The sequence below is a fragment of the Grammomys surdaster genome, unplaced genomic scaffold (genome assembly GCF_004785775.1).
Source record: "Grammomys surdaster isolate TR1022 unplaced genomic scaffold, NIH_TR_1.0 1019, whole genome shotgun sequence".
In the NCBI taxonomy this organism is placed as follows: domain Eukaryota; kingdom Metazoa; phylum Chordata; class Mammalia; order Rodentia; family Muridae; genus Grammomys; species Grammomys surdaster.
The window spans coordinates 539,035-556,581 of record NW_021605438.1 but is presented as its reverse complement, the minus strand read 5'-3'; the positions used below and the strand labels follow the sequence as shown (position 1 = coordinate 556,581).

General features: G+C 39.4%; 1 protein-coding gene across 6 annotated transcripts in view; it reads right to left on the bottom strand.

Annotated features, from left to right (window-relative positions):
• Positions 1-17,547, bottom strand: part of Map2k4 (mitogen-activated protein kinase kinase 4) — a 109,979-nt gene that overhangs the window by 24,221 nt on the left and 68,211 nt on the right. For all 6 annotated transcript variants that reach the window (XM_028783160.1, XM_028783165.1, XM_028783161.1 and 3 more), the window contains one exon: positions 5,632-5,751. In XM_028783160.1, coding sequence (XP_028638993.1) covers positions 5,632-5,751 — 120 coding nt within the window. The remainder of the gene's footprint in view (positions 1-5,631; positions 5,752-17,547) is intronic.

The following is a 17,547-nucleotide window of genomic DNA, read 5'->3' as shown; positions in this document are numbered from 1 at the left end:
GTCTATGAAATGAGACTGTCCCACCACCCTTGATGGACTGTAATAAAGGTCATGTAAGTTCACGAATATAAAAAAATCAAGTGCCTTGCATGTGCTAAAAGCTAAAGTTAATATGTGGATGGTGTTGGGGGCAGGCTGACAACAAGAGGGAAAAAGGAATTGGGAACTGCAGATGAGAAGGAACTACAGCAAGGAGCCCCAGAAGGGAAGGCCTTGCCATTTCTAAGGCACATAACTAACATGAAGTTCTTATCTCTCTGATATCTCCTTTTGTCCACAACTAAAAATAGACAAAAGTCAGGAGCTTCACTTGAAGAAGGAAAAAGGAAGATGGAGAAAATGAAAGGAAAACCAGCTGAGTTGCCTGAAAGAAAAGTGACAGTAACACCTGCCATGTTCACATCAAATGCGGCTGAAACACAAAACAAGGAATTCGAACACACATTTACTGAGACACAAAGGTAGAAGATGAAGAAAATTACTAAATTAACAAAGTAAGGTTCCTGAATTAAAATCTAGATAAATTCAACAACTTACATACTTACACACACACCACCTACAGCCATTTACAAAATAAAATATTTATACAGACATCATTCCCAACAGAAATTAAAGTGGTAAGGCACACAGGAATGGATCGAACAAGAATAAAACACACAAACTTACACAAAAATCAACTATAAAATGTTGCCAAAGAGTATAACAACACAAGCAAATCGAGATGACACCACAGACAAAATTAACTTAATAGGTTTCTCTAGAACATATGCCAGTGATAGAGAATTGCTAGGGAATGCTTTGAAACCATATTCTTAAAAAACTACAAAATCTAGAAAGGATAAATTTATAGGCATATATGGCTTACTAAAATTAAATCACAAAGATAAAAAGTAACTAAACAGATCCACAGGAACAATAAAACTGAAGTGGTAATAAAATGTCCCAACAAGGAGAAGCCCAGAACGGGAAGCCTGACTGCTGAATTCAATCATGCCTCTACGGAGAGCCAGCACCAGCATCCTCAGACCATTCCATGAAATAGGAAGAAACAGCAAACTCATTTTATAAAGCTGCCATTCCAACAGCACCAAAACCATACATACACAGAATATTTTCAATAATATATTTGCAAACTGAATTCAAAAACCCATACACACCAAGCTGTTTTCAGTCCAGTAATGTAACAATTATTTCATACATATATTTATATATACTAGCTACTTTCCTGTTGCTGTTATAAAACCCCATAAACAAGACAACTCCTAAAAGCAAGAGTTTACTTAAATTACAGTTCTAGACAGATAGAGCCCAGTATGGTGGTAAGTGGCAGCAGAAGCAGGAAAGCTTACATCTTTAAGCACAAACATGAAGCAGAAAGTTAACTGTAAGTAGAATATGACTATATACTTTTAAAGCCTGTCTCCAGTGACATACTCCCTCTAGAAAGGCCCTGCCTCGTAAAACTCTCTAAACAGTGTTGCCAACTGGGGACCAAGTATCAAATGCCTGAGCTTATGGGGTACATTTACCATTCAGGCTTCCTCATACAATAAAATATAGCAAATAAATAAGACTCAAGGAGAGAATTGCATATCATCACAATAGATGTAAACAACGTTTTGACAAGTGCAACGTTCATTCAGTGTTGGGAGTCGGCTCTTAGCCAAAAGCGGCTATCATCTTTACAGCCTTCTCAAGCCATAGACCCTGACAGCAGACTTGTTTTCAACAGCCCACAACAGCTGAGCACACTCTGATAAACATCTTCTTTTGCTGTTTAGGGCCGCCAGCAGCTAGGCGCATGTGGTCTCCATGATGCTAGGCACATGACTGCCTTCAGATGAGCTTGTCCACGAGGGCAAGGCACATGGTAAAGGGTAGAAATACCTAGGATTTCCTTTCAATAAAAGAGACTTGACCAGACTCTGTCTTGTATCCATCTTTTGCATCTCTCGCCCCTCCATCCCCACTCTCTCTCTCTTGCTAGACCCTGACCTGCGGACCCGAGCAGCAGAATGGGCCATTACAAAGGAACTAGCAGTTATAATTCAGGATGAAAGCCCAAAAGAAACTAAGCTCGGAAGCAACATAGCTGAGCACAACGTAAGGCATATATGACAAACTTATAGTCAAAATTATTGTGCATTAAGAGAAACTGGTTGCACTTCCTCTAACATCAGAAAAGAAAGAAGGTTGCCCACTCTCCTTTGATGTAATGCTGAGTCTTAGCTGAGAGAAAAGAAAAAAAATTAAAAGAGCAAAACAATCTTTATTTATCAATGACATGATCCCCCAAGAGTTTCTCTCTGTAGCCTTCGCTGTCCTAGAACTAAATTTGTAGACCCTCTTGGCTCCAAACTCACAAAAAGCAGCCTGCCTCTGCCTCTCAAGTCCTGGGATTAAAAGTATGCACCATCATGCCTACCTGACATGATCCTATTTTTAAAAGACCCTACAGACTCTGCCAGAAAACCCTAAATGTGATAAACACAGTAAAGTAGCTTCCACTTTTGAAATGAGAGTGATCTCCATGCCCATGTATTTGACTCCTTGGTGCCCCAGGTGGTGGAATTTGGGAAGGGTTAGGAGGTGTAACCTTGTTGGAGGTGATGTCTCACTGGGGGGTGGGCTCTGAGGTTTGAAAAGCCCATGCCATTCCCAATTTCCCCTCTCTACCTGCTACATGCTGATAGGGGTATAGGCTCTTACCTCTGTGGCACCATGCTTACACCCTACTTGAATGTTATCATGTTCCCCACCACGATGGTCATGACAATGGTCATCAACTCTAACCCTCTGAAACTATAAGGTGCCCAAAACTTTCTTCTAGAAGTTCCCTTGGTCATGGTGTCTTTTCACAGCAACAGAAAAGTAACCAAGACATAAACTGCATTTTGTATTCTACTACAAATATGCCATATACCAGCAATAAACTTGTCCGGGGGAGAGGGGGTTGTGAAACAAAACTAAAAAATAAAACCTCATTCATCACAGTATCTAAAAGTAAATAATAATATACCTATGAATAACCCTAATCAAAAGGATAAACTTTAAAGCCTGGAAGAAACTGAGAATATACTAGAAGGTAGAAAGACCTCTCAAGCACATTAACTGGCAGAATTAACATTGTGAAAATTAGATATACATGACCCAAAGCAAATAACAGGCTCAGCACAATTCCTGTTCTGGCTAGCTTTATGTCACCTTGACACATGCTAGAATCATCAGAGAGGAGGGAAGTCTCAACTGAGAAAATACCTCTATAAGATTGGCAAGCCTGTAGGGCATTTTCTTAATAAATGATTTATGGGGTAAGGCCCAGACCATTATGGGTGGGGTCACCCCATACTAGTGGTCCTGAGTTCTATAAAAGAGCAGGCTTAGCAACACCATAGGAAGCAAGCCCTCCCACCCTCACCACCCTGGCCTGCCTTCATTAGCTCTTGCCTCCAGGCTCCTGCCCTGCTTGAGTTCCTGCCCGCACTGCTTTTGATGATGAACTGTTATACAGAACTGTGAGTGACACAAACCCTTTCCTCCCCAAGTTGCTTTAGATCATGCAACACTGCATGATAGTAACTTGGTTACTTTTACACTGCAATAGTAACTCTAACTAAGATAGTCTCCATCTAAAAATTTCAGTGGACTTGTACATAAAACTAGTAAGAAAAGCAAAACAAACAAAAAGCTAACAAACGAATACTAAGCAATACTAGGCAGAACAATGCTAGAGGCATCCTATTACCTGACCTAAAACTACCCCACAAAGTCACAATGACAAAAATAATGGTACTACACAGACACCAACGGTCTACAAGACAAGACCCGGAAATAAATCCAGAAAGCTACAGTCATCAAATCTTACACAAATGTGTTAAAAATGTAATTACAAAGGAAGCCTCTTCAACAAATAGTGTCAGTAAACTGGATATTCAATGTAAAAGAAGCAAACTTTTCTTCTTCCACATCTTCCACACTGAACAACAAAAACAAACAAACAATACAGAATAGAGCAAGGACCTTAATCTAAGGCCTGTAGCTGCCAAAAGAAAACAAGCAGAATATTCCAAGCAGAGGCGCAGGCAAGGTCTTTTTCAACAAGGACTCCAGCAGCGTGTAAGCAATTCTAAGAACTGACAAATGGGATTACATGAAAATATAAAGGTTCTACATGCCAAAGTAATCTATGAACAGAACAAAGAGACTACCTCTAGAATGGGGGAAAGTCTTTGATGGTGATACAGCTGACAAGGGATTACTATCTAGAATCTATAAAAAATTTCAAAACAATTAAACTCTAACAACAAAATAAAAATCAGTCAATCAATAAGTAAGCTAATGAATATACAGTTCTCAAAGGAAGAAATATAAATGGCCAAGAAACATTTAAAAAAGGGTTTTCAAAACATGTAGCCATCAAGGAGGCACAAATTCAAACTGCTTTGAAGTTGTATCTCCCCTTGTCAAAATGGCTGTCATCAAGAAAACAAATGCTGATGGTGATGCTGAAAGAGAGTAACCCTTTATAAGCAGTGTGAAGGTCCCTCAAACACAAAGCAGTAGAAGTCTCGCATGCTCCAGCCATGTCCACTCTTAGGTATACGTCTGAAGATCTAAATCAGTCTATCAGAGCTACTAACACATTCATATCTTTGTTGCACTATTCACAGTCAAGGTACAGAACAAGCTTTGACGTGTCCTAACAGATGAACAAATTTTCTAAAATATGGTACAAACACAAATGAAATTCTTTTGTAAAGAATGAAATTACAGCCTATTCAGGAAAGTGGATGAAACTGGATAATCATATGAAGCAAAATGGGCCAGATTCAGAAAGACAAAAGCTGCATTTTTTTTCCACATATAGAAGATACATAAACAGACAGACACATACACACACACAGACACACAGACACACACACACGCACACACACATACACAAAGTAGAAAAGGAACTGAGAGGAGAAGAGGTCTGAAGGAAGGGGTGAAGTTAACAGGGAGGTATAATGAAACACTGACAGGATAGAAGAAAAGGGGACCTTTAGAAAATGGAAGGTGATCAGCCAAGAGGAGGAAGGAAATGAGGGAAGGGCAGGTGGGTGGGGCAAAAAAGCACAACTGTAGTGAAATATACACATAAAGGAGGCTATTGGGAGAAAAGGCAAGGGGGAAAGTGACATTTTAGAATGTATTTGTTCAAAACTAAAGATGTCAAGATAACATACATTTCATTGCAAACAAAAAAAATTCAACATAATTCTTAAAAATCTACACTGAAATACTGACATACAAATGTGTCACATCCTTAATAGAAAACATGAAGTAAAAAAAAACAATGGCAGTCAGAAGTAGCACTCACAAAGACACAGAAACATTTACACATTTATAGATAGATGTTAACCATCCTTTAATATAAGAAGCTTTGAGTCTGAACCTCAGTGGAATTCCGACACAATCCTAAGCAGAAAGGACAACCTACAGGTTAACAAGGATAGTTCTGTACTCTAACGAGAGTCAACTTCATGGTTAGTTTACAGCACTGTGCTGAAGAGTAGAATTAATCCTGCCCTTTCTCACTCATCCAAATTAGATATGCATTTATCAGCTAAAACCCAAGTGGTTTCCCCGTACCTCTCTGAAGAGTGCACCATAGAACTGAACAATGTATGGGCAATCACTACTCCGCATGACTACATCCAAATCCATGAGAAGTTGTTTTTGTTCTTTTTCATCCACAGTTGACCGTATTCTCTGGAAAAGAATGATAACAGATGTCATGCAAACAGAATAGTTTTAGAAACTGGAGTAAAACCTTTACCATAGTACTGAAAATTACCAAACCTCACAACATTAATTAGGCTAGAAAATTATCATGTTTCCTTATACTTTATAATTGTAAGTTTGATCACAGAACATTTAACAAAAAAGCACTCAAGAATTATTTTAAGGGCACAGGACTCTGAGTCACACATTCACTGATGGTGGTGAGGCTTACACAATAATGCTCTTAGGCTCTGAGAATTATGCCCACATGCAAATACAAAGAAAATCAGAGTATAGAAGTTTTCACATAAAAAACTGTAGGCTGCTTCACACAAATATATTTTTAACCATCATCTCAGAATTGTATAGGCTCTAGCATGCAATGCAACAACAGCCTTCTCGGTTACCTAGCATCTTCATTCACTAGATTGCTATGGGAAACCATCCAGGACAGAAAAAGTGAGGATGGGGATGGGGAGCATACAGATGAGAATCCAAGCCTTTCAAATCCTGACTGGCTCTTCCTTCACTGAACTTCCTCTATGTTGTAAACAGGAAGTTTTCCCCACTTTCTATTCATGGTACTGCATGCAGGTCAGTGTAATCTGGGGGAAAATCCCAAAATAGAGAAACAGGGGGCTCCTTTTGTCTACTCCTAAGCTGAAAAGTCAGTCCTCTGTATACTACAGACCTGGGGCAGGGTCCTAACCAAACTGTACAACTCTGCACATTTCTGTCAGAAAACATCTATACTCTACCTCGCAACCAGAACACTATAAAATACATAGATTTCAAATGAACATTCTCCACTGCACTAGAATAGAATCAAGTTCAGAAAATATAAGACATCAATAACGGAAATACAGTTTAACATTAAAGCATGCAAAGAACTTCTATTGTCATAAAAAAAGTTCACAATGTCACACTGTGTCACTGTACACAACACAAAGCACATACTTACAAGGTAAGTTAGTATCAAAAAATACACAAGGTAGCATTTTGTCCTCCAAGACTTCGAGGTATCTGTCCTCAATGTTCTTGCAAGGAGTGAAGGCAGTCAATTAAATTCTTGAGCCCATTTTACAGAAGAGAAGCCAGAGGCAGAGATACAAAAGAGTATTCCATGTGACACGAGAACAAGCAGTTAAAGAACAGAAGTGGGTTCTCTCAGTATTATGTTTTGACACTACACCAAGCATCAATCCCATATTCTCCAAATATGTATTTTAAAAGTGTATTTACTTAAAACTCATACCTTGCTATCTACAGCGTTTCATACCAAATGAAATGTCTTGACTTTAATTTAAAATGTTACACTGAATACCACAGTCATAGAAATAAAGATAAAAGTAAGAATGGGAGACAGAAAAGACAACTAGTTCCCTCAGAGGTGAGAACCTTTTCTTTCTTTCACTATTGTGTCCATATTTTCATAGTTTGATATGAATGACTTTGCTTCTAAATCAACATTATCTTGCTCCAAAAAGATATTTGTTAAAAGTCTAAGTAAGCAGATAAGTGATTTGTATTTGTTCAAAATATGGCAGAGATAATTGCAATTAATAATTAATAATAATCAGTAATTATTTGAATTAACATTTATTTCTATTTTAATAATACAAATTGGTTGGGGTGGTTATAAAAGTAGTCAACATGTTTTTTTAAAGAATTTTATTATTTCAACATATCTGAATTTAAAACAAAGAGTTGATAGATAAGAGAAATCTCAAACTACCCTTTGAGAAAGATTTCTATGCAGTAATTTGTGAATTCTTTTTTTTTTTTTGGTTTTTCGAGACAGAGTTTCTCTGTGTAGCCCTGGCTGTCCTGGAACTCACTCCATAGACCAGGCTGGCCTCGAACTCAGAAATCCGCCTGCCTCTGCCTCCCAAGTGCTGGGATTAAAGGCGTGAGCCACCACTGCCTAGCTTATGAATTTTTACAATTCAAGTTTTTTATTAATTATTAATTTTCCAACTTTTTCTATTTAATTGTCTATACTGGTAAATACTAACACTCATGATTAGAAACCATGATTTTAAAATTTGTTTTCCTAATTTTTATTTTTTAAAGTTTGTCCAAGTCTTTTAAAAAGGACATTACAGCAAAAACCCCAACAGTTCATATCCATGTCTGACTTCTGGAAGCAGATTTCCAAACTCTGCTGTCACTAAAGAAAGAAAACATGCTGCTCCCTGGCATAGGGGCCCAGCTGGACGTTCTGGCAGCATTGTTCTTATCCAGAATGAAGGACAGTTCTGGACTCTTAGCTTTGGCAGGAGAATCCACTCATCTGCAACACCATTCTCAGTTCGCTTCTGTACATAAAGGAACACAGCTGCTGGATGGCTTCCTTTGAGTCAACATGACACTGCTATGCCCTGGACATTCTGCACTAGACTCATGCCTCCTTCCCTCCTCACTTTGTTTGAGTACTGTGGGTAGAGGTGAACAACCAGCTGCTGGGATTCTACCTGAATGAGTTGAACTGAGAAAGCATAGCTCAGTGTCTACAGTAAAGTTCTGGGGTTGAGTTGTAACATTCATCACAATGAACACCTAACAAACTAACCCAATTCAAGAGGCCTATCTGACCTCCCAAAGGAGAATTAACTACAAGTATAAACCTATACTAATAGTCCATTCAAGTTAACGACTCTTAGTTCTTGATAAATAACTCAAGTTAGCAAATATCTAAGGATAACGAGTGTATAAATTTAGTAGTAACACAGTTGCTACAGGACACTTCTTATGGGAAATCAGAACAGTAGCATGGGAAAAATTTCTACCATTTGCAACAAGTGAGGCCAACGTGGGTTAATCCTAAGGGAGCAGAACTCCCATACAGCTGAACACATCAGGAAGAACCTTCCCTCCCTTCAGTCAGTCCTTAATCCCAGCCACAGGGAAACAAAACTGTGAAGATGAAGCAATGCTCACATGCTCAGAAGTTAAATCAAGGAACTCATGCATGGTTGCTAAGAAATGTTCATTTATTTACATCTTAAATATAAACTGAATAAGACAGATATTAGATTGTGCAACACGAGCCTTTATCGTTTCTTCTTTTTTTTTTAAGTCAAAGAGTAGGATGAAATGTCTATTAGAGACCATGAAACACTTTGAAAAGTCATCTCATGATTAAAGAAGTTCATTTATTCAGCCCAATTCCTAAGAAGCTGTTGGAAGCTTACTATCCTTTCTAATATAGTGTAGCAGCTAGAAGTTACTAATTCACTTAACACTAACACACTGGCCTCATGCAGAGTGCCTTGAATTTGGTGGTGGTGGTTAAGGATGGAGAACCCAGGCCTTGAGTGAGCTAGCCACTCAAGTTAAGAAAGCTTAAACTTAAGATGTAAACAAACAGACATTTCTTAGAAATCATGCATGAGTTCCTTGGTTCAAATTCTGAGCATGTGAGCATTGTTTCATCTTTGCACTTCTGTTTTCCTGTGGCTAGGATTAAGGACTGACTGTGAAGGGAGGGAAGGTTCTTCCTGATGTGGCTGGCCAGTTGCTCTACCACTAAGCCACATCTGCAGTCCCCAGTGCCTTGTGCTTCTCCAACCTGGAGTTAAATAAAGTACAAATACAATCCTTTTCACGGATATTGAACAATGATACAAACATGAGAGTAGCAGCCATCCTCTAATTTTTCACTCAGACCTCTGAGGTGGCTCTTCCCACAATGCACCATGCTTTTTCTAACCCTGCCCCACACCTCCCACACATTTGGCACTCATGAGAAATGAATGGCTAGCAACAAAACAAATAGTATGAGAATTCTCAAGTAAATTAAGATGCATGCTATTATGGAAAGGAGTTGGGGAACTCATAAACTAAAATCACAGGAGGACCTAGGGACGGGAGGCAGAGAAGCAACAGGATGGAGATAAGCAACATATGATCCAGAAAAAAACTAGGGTGACTCCTTCTTATTGGCACAACATAACCTGATGGAGTCATAAATGTACCCACTCCCAGCCTCCACTTTTCTTGTCTACATTTATTTCCAGGCCTGAGGACAAAGAACCAGAGTCCAAAGAAAAACGAGCAGGATGATAAACCAATCCTTATTAGGTGGTAAGGTTAGGAAGACGTATATGTGACAAATGAAGTAGGAAGGAAGGTTGACTATGGCTAAGGATGGATATGTAGGGAAAATAAAGTAAGAATGGCTCAAAGGACTTCTTTCCCTAATGAGCCTGTGGTGGTTTGAATAAGAATGGCCTCCAAAGGCTCACATATTTGAATGCCTAGTCATAGGACGTGGTACTCTTTGAGAAGGAGGTGTAGCTTTGTTGGAGGAAGTGTGTCACGGGGGTTGGGGGGGCTGGGGGGCTCTGAGGTTTTAAAAGTCTACACTAGGCCCAGTGTCTCTATCTACAGATCAAGATGTAACACTCAACTACTTCTGCAGCACTATGCCTGCTATGCATGCTGCCATGCATGCTGCCATGCGTCTTGCCACTGAAAATAATGGACCCTCTGAAACTGTAAGGAAACCCTTAGTGCTTTCCTTCTCTTAGAAAAGTTGCCATGATCATGGTATCTCCCCATAGCAACATAACAGTGACTAAGACAAAGCCTGTCTTTACACAGGGTCACCAGGAAGAACTTTGCTAAGTGCTAAATAAACACAAGACGGTTCTTGCCATAACTCTAAGGTTGTCCCTTACAGCCAAATCAGGATTCTCCAAAATCTCTGAATTTCAAGAAGCCAGCCAGAGCCTACCTAAATGACATTCTCTGACTCCCTTTATCTGGTCGACACCTACTTGGTCTCACCAGCTCAACCAAGTTTTTCTTCCTACTACATTAAGCTATGAGCAAAGGTTATTAAACAGAATGACAGGTTCTATCTCTTAGATGATGTGTGTGCAGTGGCCTCTGGGTTCCTGATTCTATTCCTGTCTGGAGAGAGGGAAATTGGGTCATCACATATTCCAAAGATAACCTAGAGTTAAAAACAAACAAACAAACAAGCCCCAAAAGATGGCAAGCTGTGTTTGCTACTGATCAGAAACTGTGGCTCCACAGGGTGCAGGACACATGTCAATTCCTGAATTAGAACACTGCAGGCAAGAAGGATATGAGTCAACAATCATACCAGAATCAAGAGCCAAGGAGATCAAGCAAATGGCTTCAGTAAGCAGCCATTCCACAGACTTGAAAACAGCAAAGAGAACAAACATGGAACACAGCTGTCAGTTCTGTCACTTCATTTGTTCTGAAATAGAGAAAATGTATAGAGAGAAGCTAAAATAAAGGGCCTAAGGAATGGGGAAAGTCACAGGCCTGTCCTCACAGACAAGTCCTACATCCTCATGTGACCAATATTTGTCAAGTTTCTGTATGGCTCAGCTGAGGGTACACAGGACAGTACAGAAAGTTATTACACCAAATTAGACATCACACTTGAGGCACAGGCCCATCTTTCAGAGGTACTCCAATGTAAAAGAAGCATGTTTCCTGATCAGAAATCGGGTATGGACAAGAAAATTCAGCAAGGCTCAGTAACTGCTGAAGAAATCAGTGCGTAAACCTTTCAAATACTTCCAGGGCCCAGTTAAAGTAATCTGATAGAGGATTCAAACAACAACCCATTGCCCATTAACAAGCAAAATGTCAGTTTAATGTACAGCCAACCAAATGTAGAATAGAAGCCATTTCCTCTTTATGTGGCTCATTCCTCTACAAAAGCACCTATTGTCATGTTATCAAAATATGTGCATTTCATATTTTAAGTAACTGCCAAATTCAAATGTGTATGAAGACCAATAAAAAACCCAAAAAAAATAAAAAAAAAACCAACAACAACAACAACAACAAAAAAGAAAACCTACTCCTACGACAAGAATAAAAATTCCAGTGATGATAGCTGTTTTACCTTTTGTGTTAAGTTGACACTGGTAATACTGCCTATGCAAAAATTCTAAAACCCGTTGTTACATAAGCAAATATATCACTGGGAAACTGTCCACAAGGAAGGAGGGAACAAAGAAGGAAGGGAGGGAGGAAAGGAGGGAGGGAGGAAAAGAGAGAGTGAGAAAATGGAGATGGAATGAAGAGGAAAAGATAGAAACAGAGAAAAGGGGAGGGGGAAAAACTCAGAGGCTCAGAGAAGAAAGGAAGACAGGGAGGGAGGGAAATGTGCCTAGTCCTCATAATTAACATGCACCAAAACTACTGTACCAAATACACACCGTTATTTACTAAATATCTGCTGCTAAAAGCAGTTTCTGAGAAGAAAATGGAAAAGCGGATGTCTTGTACTCTGTTCACCTGTTATAGCCCCATTACTCCATACAACTTCCTCTGGAACACACACACACACACACACACACAAATCTTAAGAATTTTTATTTTCTGTCTTCCATTGACTCAGATTTCTGCTGAACAAGTTTATCTTTAGCTGCTCAAGTCTACACAGATCACATACTTATATTCCCAAAACATCTCATAGTGCCATGATCCACAAGAACAGATGGTGACATTATCCAAAACAGAGAAGGGGAGATATAGAGATGAGCATAAAATGTAGATCAAAGATAGAACATTTGTTTTCATGTCCAAAAGTAATAAATGGTATCTATTAAGTATGAAATTACTGAGAGTATTTGCAGTTAATAAGTTCACAAGAATGTGAATTTTAGCTGAAAATTCACTGTCTTTTTATAAATGAAATCAATTTATAAACTTCTAAGTTTATATTCACCAAATTAATAAACTAATATTGACACCAATATTAGCTTTTTCTCACTGAAGACACAAGAGTCTGATATTTTTTACACATTCTGGATGTGCACTAAGAACTTGGGAGAATATGTTATAATCCACCACAGTTAAGAGGATAGTGTAATGGGACAAGCTTGATAAGCCTTGATAAAGGGGCTTCTTCCTTTTTACTAAGCACATCATATACATTCAAAATACTGACCAGCACTAGAGTTTCTAGGGTATAAAGATCATGTCATCATTCCTATACCTATGACATTAAAAAAGACAATGATCCAAATCTACAGGATAATCAGGGACAAAGGCTTAAGTCATCAAAAGAGTTCAGAATTATCAAATATTAGTTCAGATGTACCCAAGGAGGGAAAGCTATAATAAGCCTAGAATTTCTCCAAATAGCTATGCATGTTTGGATATAATTCAATATCACAATTCAGATAGGTCTACTAAACAATGGTCAGTTTTAGAAACTAGATTCAAGTATGATCTGAAACACACAATAGGCTGGTTAAAATTTACCTATAACAAGCATTTCCAAACTACCTTCCTCCAACTCTAATACTGCCTTTGAACTGTATTCTCAGGGCTTCCAACACTGGTGGATAAGAGGTATCGCTTTTCCCATGGTCCCAAGCCCTTCTCTTGTTTTGTTTTATTTATCTGTTTGTTTCATGCTGAAGACTGAACCCAGGACTTCAGGCATGCTTAAACACATTCTACTACTTTAGTATATTTTCAGCCTCTTTTAACCTCTACCAAGTTACTTATTTTATTTACTGAGTTTCAGTAAAACTATTACAAAAAGGAACTCACGCTCTGAAAACCACTGACTTGGAGCTACAACAAAGAAAGCATAGATTTAATTCAAAACCCAGCCTGACTGGAGGCAGCTCTGCCATATTTGTGGAATCCCCATTCTTGGGGGTTTGTACTGTGCATAGGAAATACACTTCTAAGATAATCATGGATTTCTTAACATGACCTGATCAATAAAATGAGATCACAAGATAATAGAGATCTATTTCAAATCAAGGAACACAGCTACGACTTCTACATCCCATCCAGATTTAAATAATTAAATGTTATCACTATGGTCTTTTAATTGCTTAATAAAGAACTATATAATATCAATGGGAATTTTCCCACCAAAGTCACTTCTGTCACTGTCCCACAGACTTTCAGAGCAGTATGTAAGACATAAACATAGACACTAAAACAAACACTCTCCTCAGTGATCTATGTAGGGCATAAATATAAACACTAAACTAAACACTCTCCTCAGTGATCACTGACCACTGACATCCACCAAAATCATTCACTGATGGAACTTCTAACACAAGTGTTGGCAGTCGCCAGAATGTTGGAGAAACAAGTCAAAGTGTACTTTTACCATCCCTGACTTCGCACATTAAAGATTCTCCTGTGGAGGAAGGATAGAGGGTCACAAGGAGGATGAACTTAAAGACTCAGAAAGCTCCTAAAGTTCACAAGATGTACAAGCGCACCTACCCACACACTCCCACCCTAGAGTTATACAAACAGTATAACAGAGCCAGAGAGGAGGTTCTTGCTGGCTCTGTCATACACAAGTTGTCCAGGGAACTCAAGGAATGGAGTTTTTCTCCAAGGTGAGGCTTTCAGTGATATGGATGCCTTGCAGTCACCAAAGCTTCTATAAGTAATCCCTCACCTACGCTCCCTGTGAGCAGCACTAAAGATCTGAGTGGTTCACGGAGCTACACTTGGGTGGAGCTGTTTCTCTGGTCAGCCACTGGAGTCCTATCTGGGGTGAATAAAATGTTCTCTTCTCCCTAGGAAAAGTTACTCAACTCTGGGAGTGAAGACTGTTTGCCTGGCTTAGCACCCTTTGAGCAGCCAGATATGCCTGATGAAAAAGCAAGGGCCACCCAGAGCCTGTCAAAACTGAAGCACCAGCTCTAGTCAGACACAAATGTGGCCTTGCTCCCCCTGGGATTAAGCCAGACGAACTGGAGCAAGATGATCCCACAGAGACCATCAGGAACAAAGTAAAGCACAGTACCCCATGATGGGTCAGTGGATGACTCATGGAAATGACTAGAGTGCCAAATGGGGTGGTGTTTCTCCTCCACACTGCTGTACCCAACATTAGCTACTTATGGTTTTTATATTTTCTTTATTTTAGACTTCTATATTGTATTTGCTCTGTGTGTATGTGTTGGGTGTGTACACAAGTCAGAGGAAATGAACAAAGGCTAGCAGGTTGGCAGTAGGGGCCTTTCCTCCTGAGCCATCTCACCTGCCCAACACGCTCTCCTAAGGAAAGAACTGAGACAAGTGATGAGATCTTTTCATGCTGCTCTGGACCTGGGATAATATTTCTTTCTTTTTAAATACTCTTAGCCATCCAACTTGCTTAGAATAGATAGCAGGCTTTCAGGGGTTCTGTCTACCTTCTGTAAAATGGTTTATTTATATAATGGTAACCTTCAAGTGCCTTAAAAGCATCTGGAAGAGCAATAAAGAGTGTAGTTAAGGAGTTTAAATGAAAGCATCTTGTTGAGTGGCAAATGGCACTCTCAGGAGCCATAAAGTTGTGGGTTGAAAAATCAGTATCAGGAGGTAGGCTCCCCTTTTGTCAGTTATTAGTCAGGGAGGCCCTGAACCCCACAAGCCATAAAAGCTACTGCCATTGCTATTGGTTGCATGCCAGAACTAGAACTATGCTGATGACACCACTGCCTTTGCCTCTGACATGAAGGAATCAGACTAGGATTGTAATGGAAGTCCTTTCCCCAATGGCTTATTTCTGTTGTACAAGAAGGTACCATGTAGGTTGCTAGGGGCTAACTACTGACAGTGTTGCTGAGTTATGAAGCCTGTGACCTATATCAGCAACATGTCAGGTAAGATGTGCTGACTGGTGCAAGACTACATTCTACAACTGTCACAGGTACAACCAACTGCCTCCTGATTTGATTTAAGGCCCTCTGCACGAGAAGGAACATGTATCTTCTACTATAGTCTACGGCACATGACTAGAGAGGTAATAGACCCCAATGAGAGGGGAGAAAAACAACAATCTGTTTTGTTAAACAGATATAATGTGCCTGTCAAATTGTCATTTTATAGCATTTGTATTTACAACCACAGATTACTGCTGTTGTCAGCCTAGGTGACATGAAGAGAAACTTCTTTCTTGCAGTGGGCAGTGTTTAGTGAAGATTCACTGCTGATGTAGCACAGTAGCCTAATCTTCAGTGGTAGAAGGAAGAAAATAATAAGATATATCAATTACCCCTTCTGCAGAGAATATGGAGCTGTTAACAGAAAGTAGAAACACTGAGACAGAGGAAAAGGTAGAGCACTGTGTATTGACTTCCTTCAAACTTAAACATTTCGATCCAAAGAGAGGAGGGAGGTTAAGATGCAGAAAACAAATGAAATGCAAAAGGCCCAGGAAACTCCTGAAACTTAGAAGACTCACATAGCCCTGGGGGATATACAAACATTAACAACTGCTCTCTCCAGAAGGCTGAATTGGCTGAAAGGGCATTCAGAGAATACCAGAGATGCAGCTTCCCTAAATACTGGGGTAGGCTTCTCACAACTGCCGAAGTTCTCCTACTCCTCTAAGTAATCTCTCACCTTGTCCCTGTAAGTAATTCCAAAAAACACACTAGTTCTCTAACCCTGGGTAGGAGCCTTTCTTTGGTCTGTCATTAGTGCTCTACTTAGGGTAAATGTTTATATATCGCTGGAAAAGTTATACATACCATACCTGTACCACTTGCACCTAGGCAGACCTAAGCAGCAGATGTTAGAGAAGGGTTGAGCTATAGGAAACCTTGTCCTTCCCACTAAGCATCTAGGTTCTAGTTCAAAAACACTGAGGTCATCATCCAAATATCAAAGATCAAATGGCCAGTTCTGAATTAAAAATAGTTGAATAAAACAGAAAAGGCAAAGGAGCAGAATGGAAGACAGGAAAAAACTGACACATACCAAGCAAATAAGCAACAAAAAGAAAATCTTTGAAGCCCTAACATACACTATCACACCATTGGTAGTCTGGTACAAGCATCTAACCTAAACACATGGCCTATGTTCCTGATTAGCTCAGAAAGCTCCCCAAGCAGAAGGCTGAGATACCATCATAATCCCCACACTCTATGGGCATGCAGTACTTACTGTGGAAAGACCTAGCTGGATGATTCATGCCTGTCTTCTTCTTCCTTCTCATAGTAGCAAGTGGTGCTGGTCACCATATATAAGTGTCAGTCTGAGTTACTGTATGACACCTTATTTGCTCTTTCTCATCTCCTCCCAAATCCCAGAATCTTCTGCTTCTGATTACCTACATCCTGATGGTGTTAGGTGTTTCTCCCAGACATCAATTTCTCTAACCTTACTTAAGAAACTTAACCCTAATAGACTGAGCCTAAACCTTGAGATTTGCCTACTACCACCAACTCTTATGGTCAGCTATGCAAAGAAACCGACTTGTCTTAGAGGACAGTGACTTCATGTTTGTTTTGTTCTTTGACTACCCTGCCATCGAGAAAAAAGGCCATTAACCTCAAAATCCACTGCAGTGCTATTCACAACATCCATACACAAAAACGACTTGCACATCTAATTTCTAAGAAGCAGATAAAAAGAATGCAGTGCATTCACACTGTAGAATACTACACATCCATACAACAGAATGGAGCCCTGGTCATGAAGGCTCTGTGAGAGCTGTGTAGGCAAACTGCAGTTTCATTTGTGGTGTTTGGAAAACATTTCTCTCAGAAGCTGGGAACACAGTAGTGGATACTGGAATGGTGGGGAAAGAGAGCTATGGGTAAATGTTAATAAATAGTTATTACTACAGTTAGAATGTCTATGTTATTTTATTGCATAAGAATTAACATTTGAATAGAGAATGTGCTGTATATTTCAATTTGTATCCACCATCAGAAAATGATAAATTTGGGGTAACTGATATTTTTAACTGAATTTAAGCACTGTACTATGTGTGTGTGTGTGTGTGTGTGTGTGTGTGTGTGTGTGTGTGTGTGT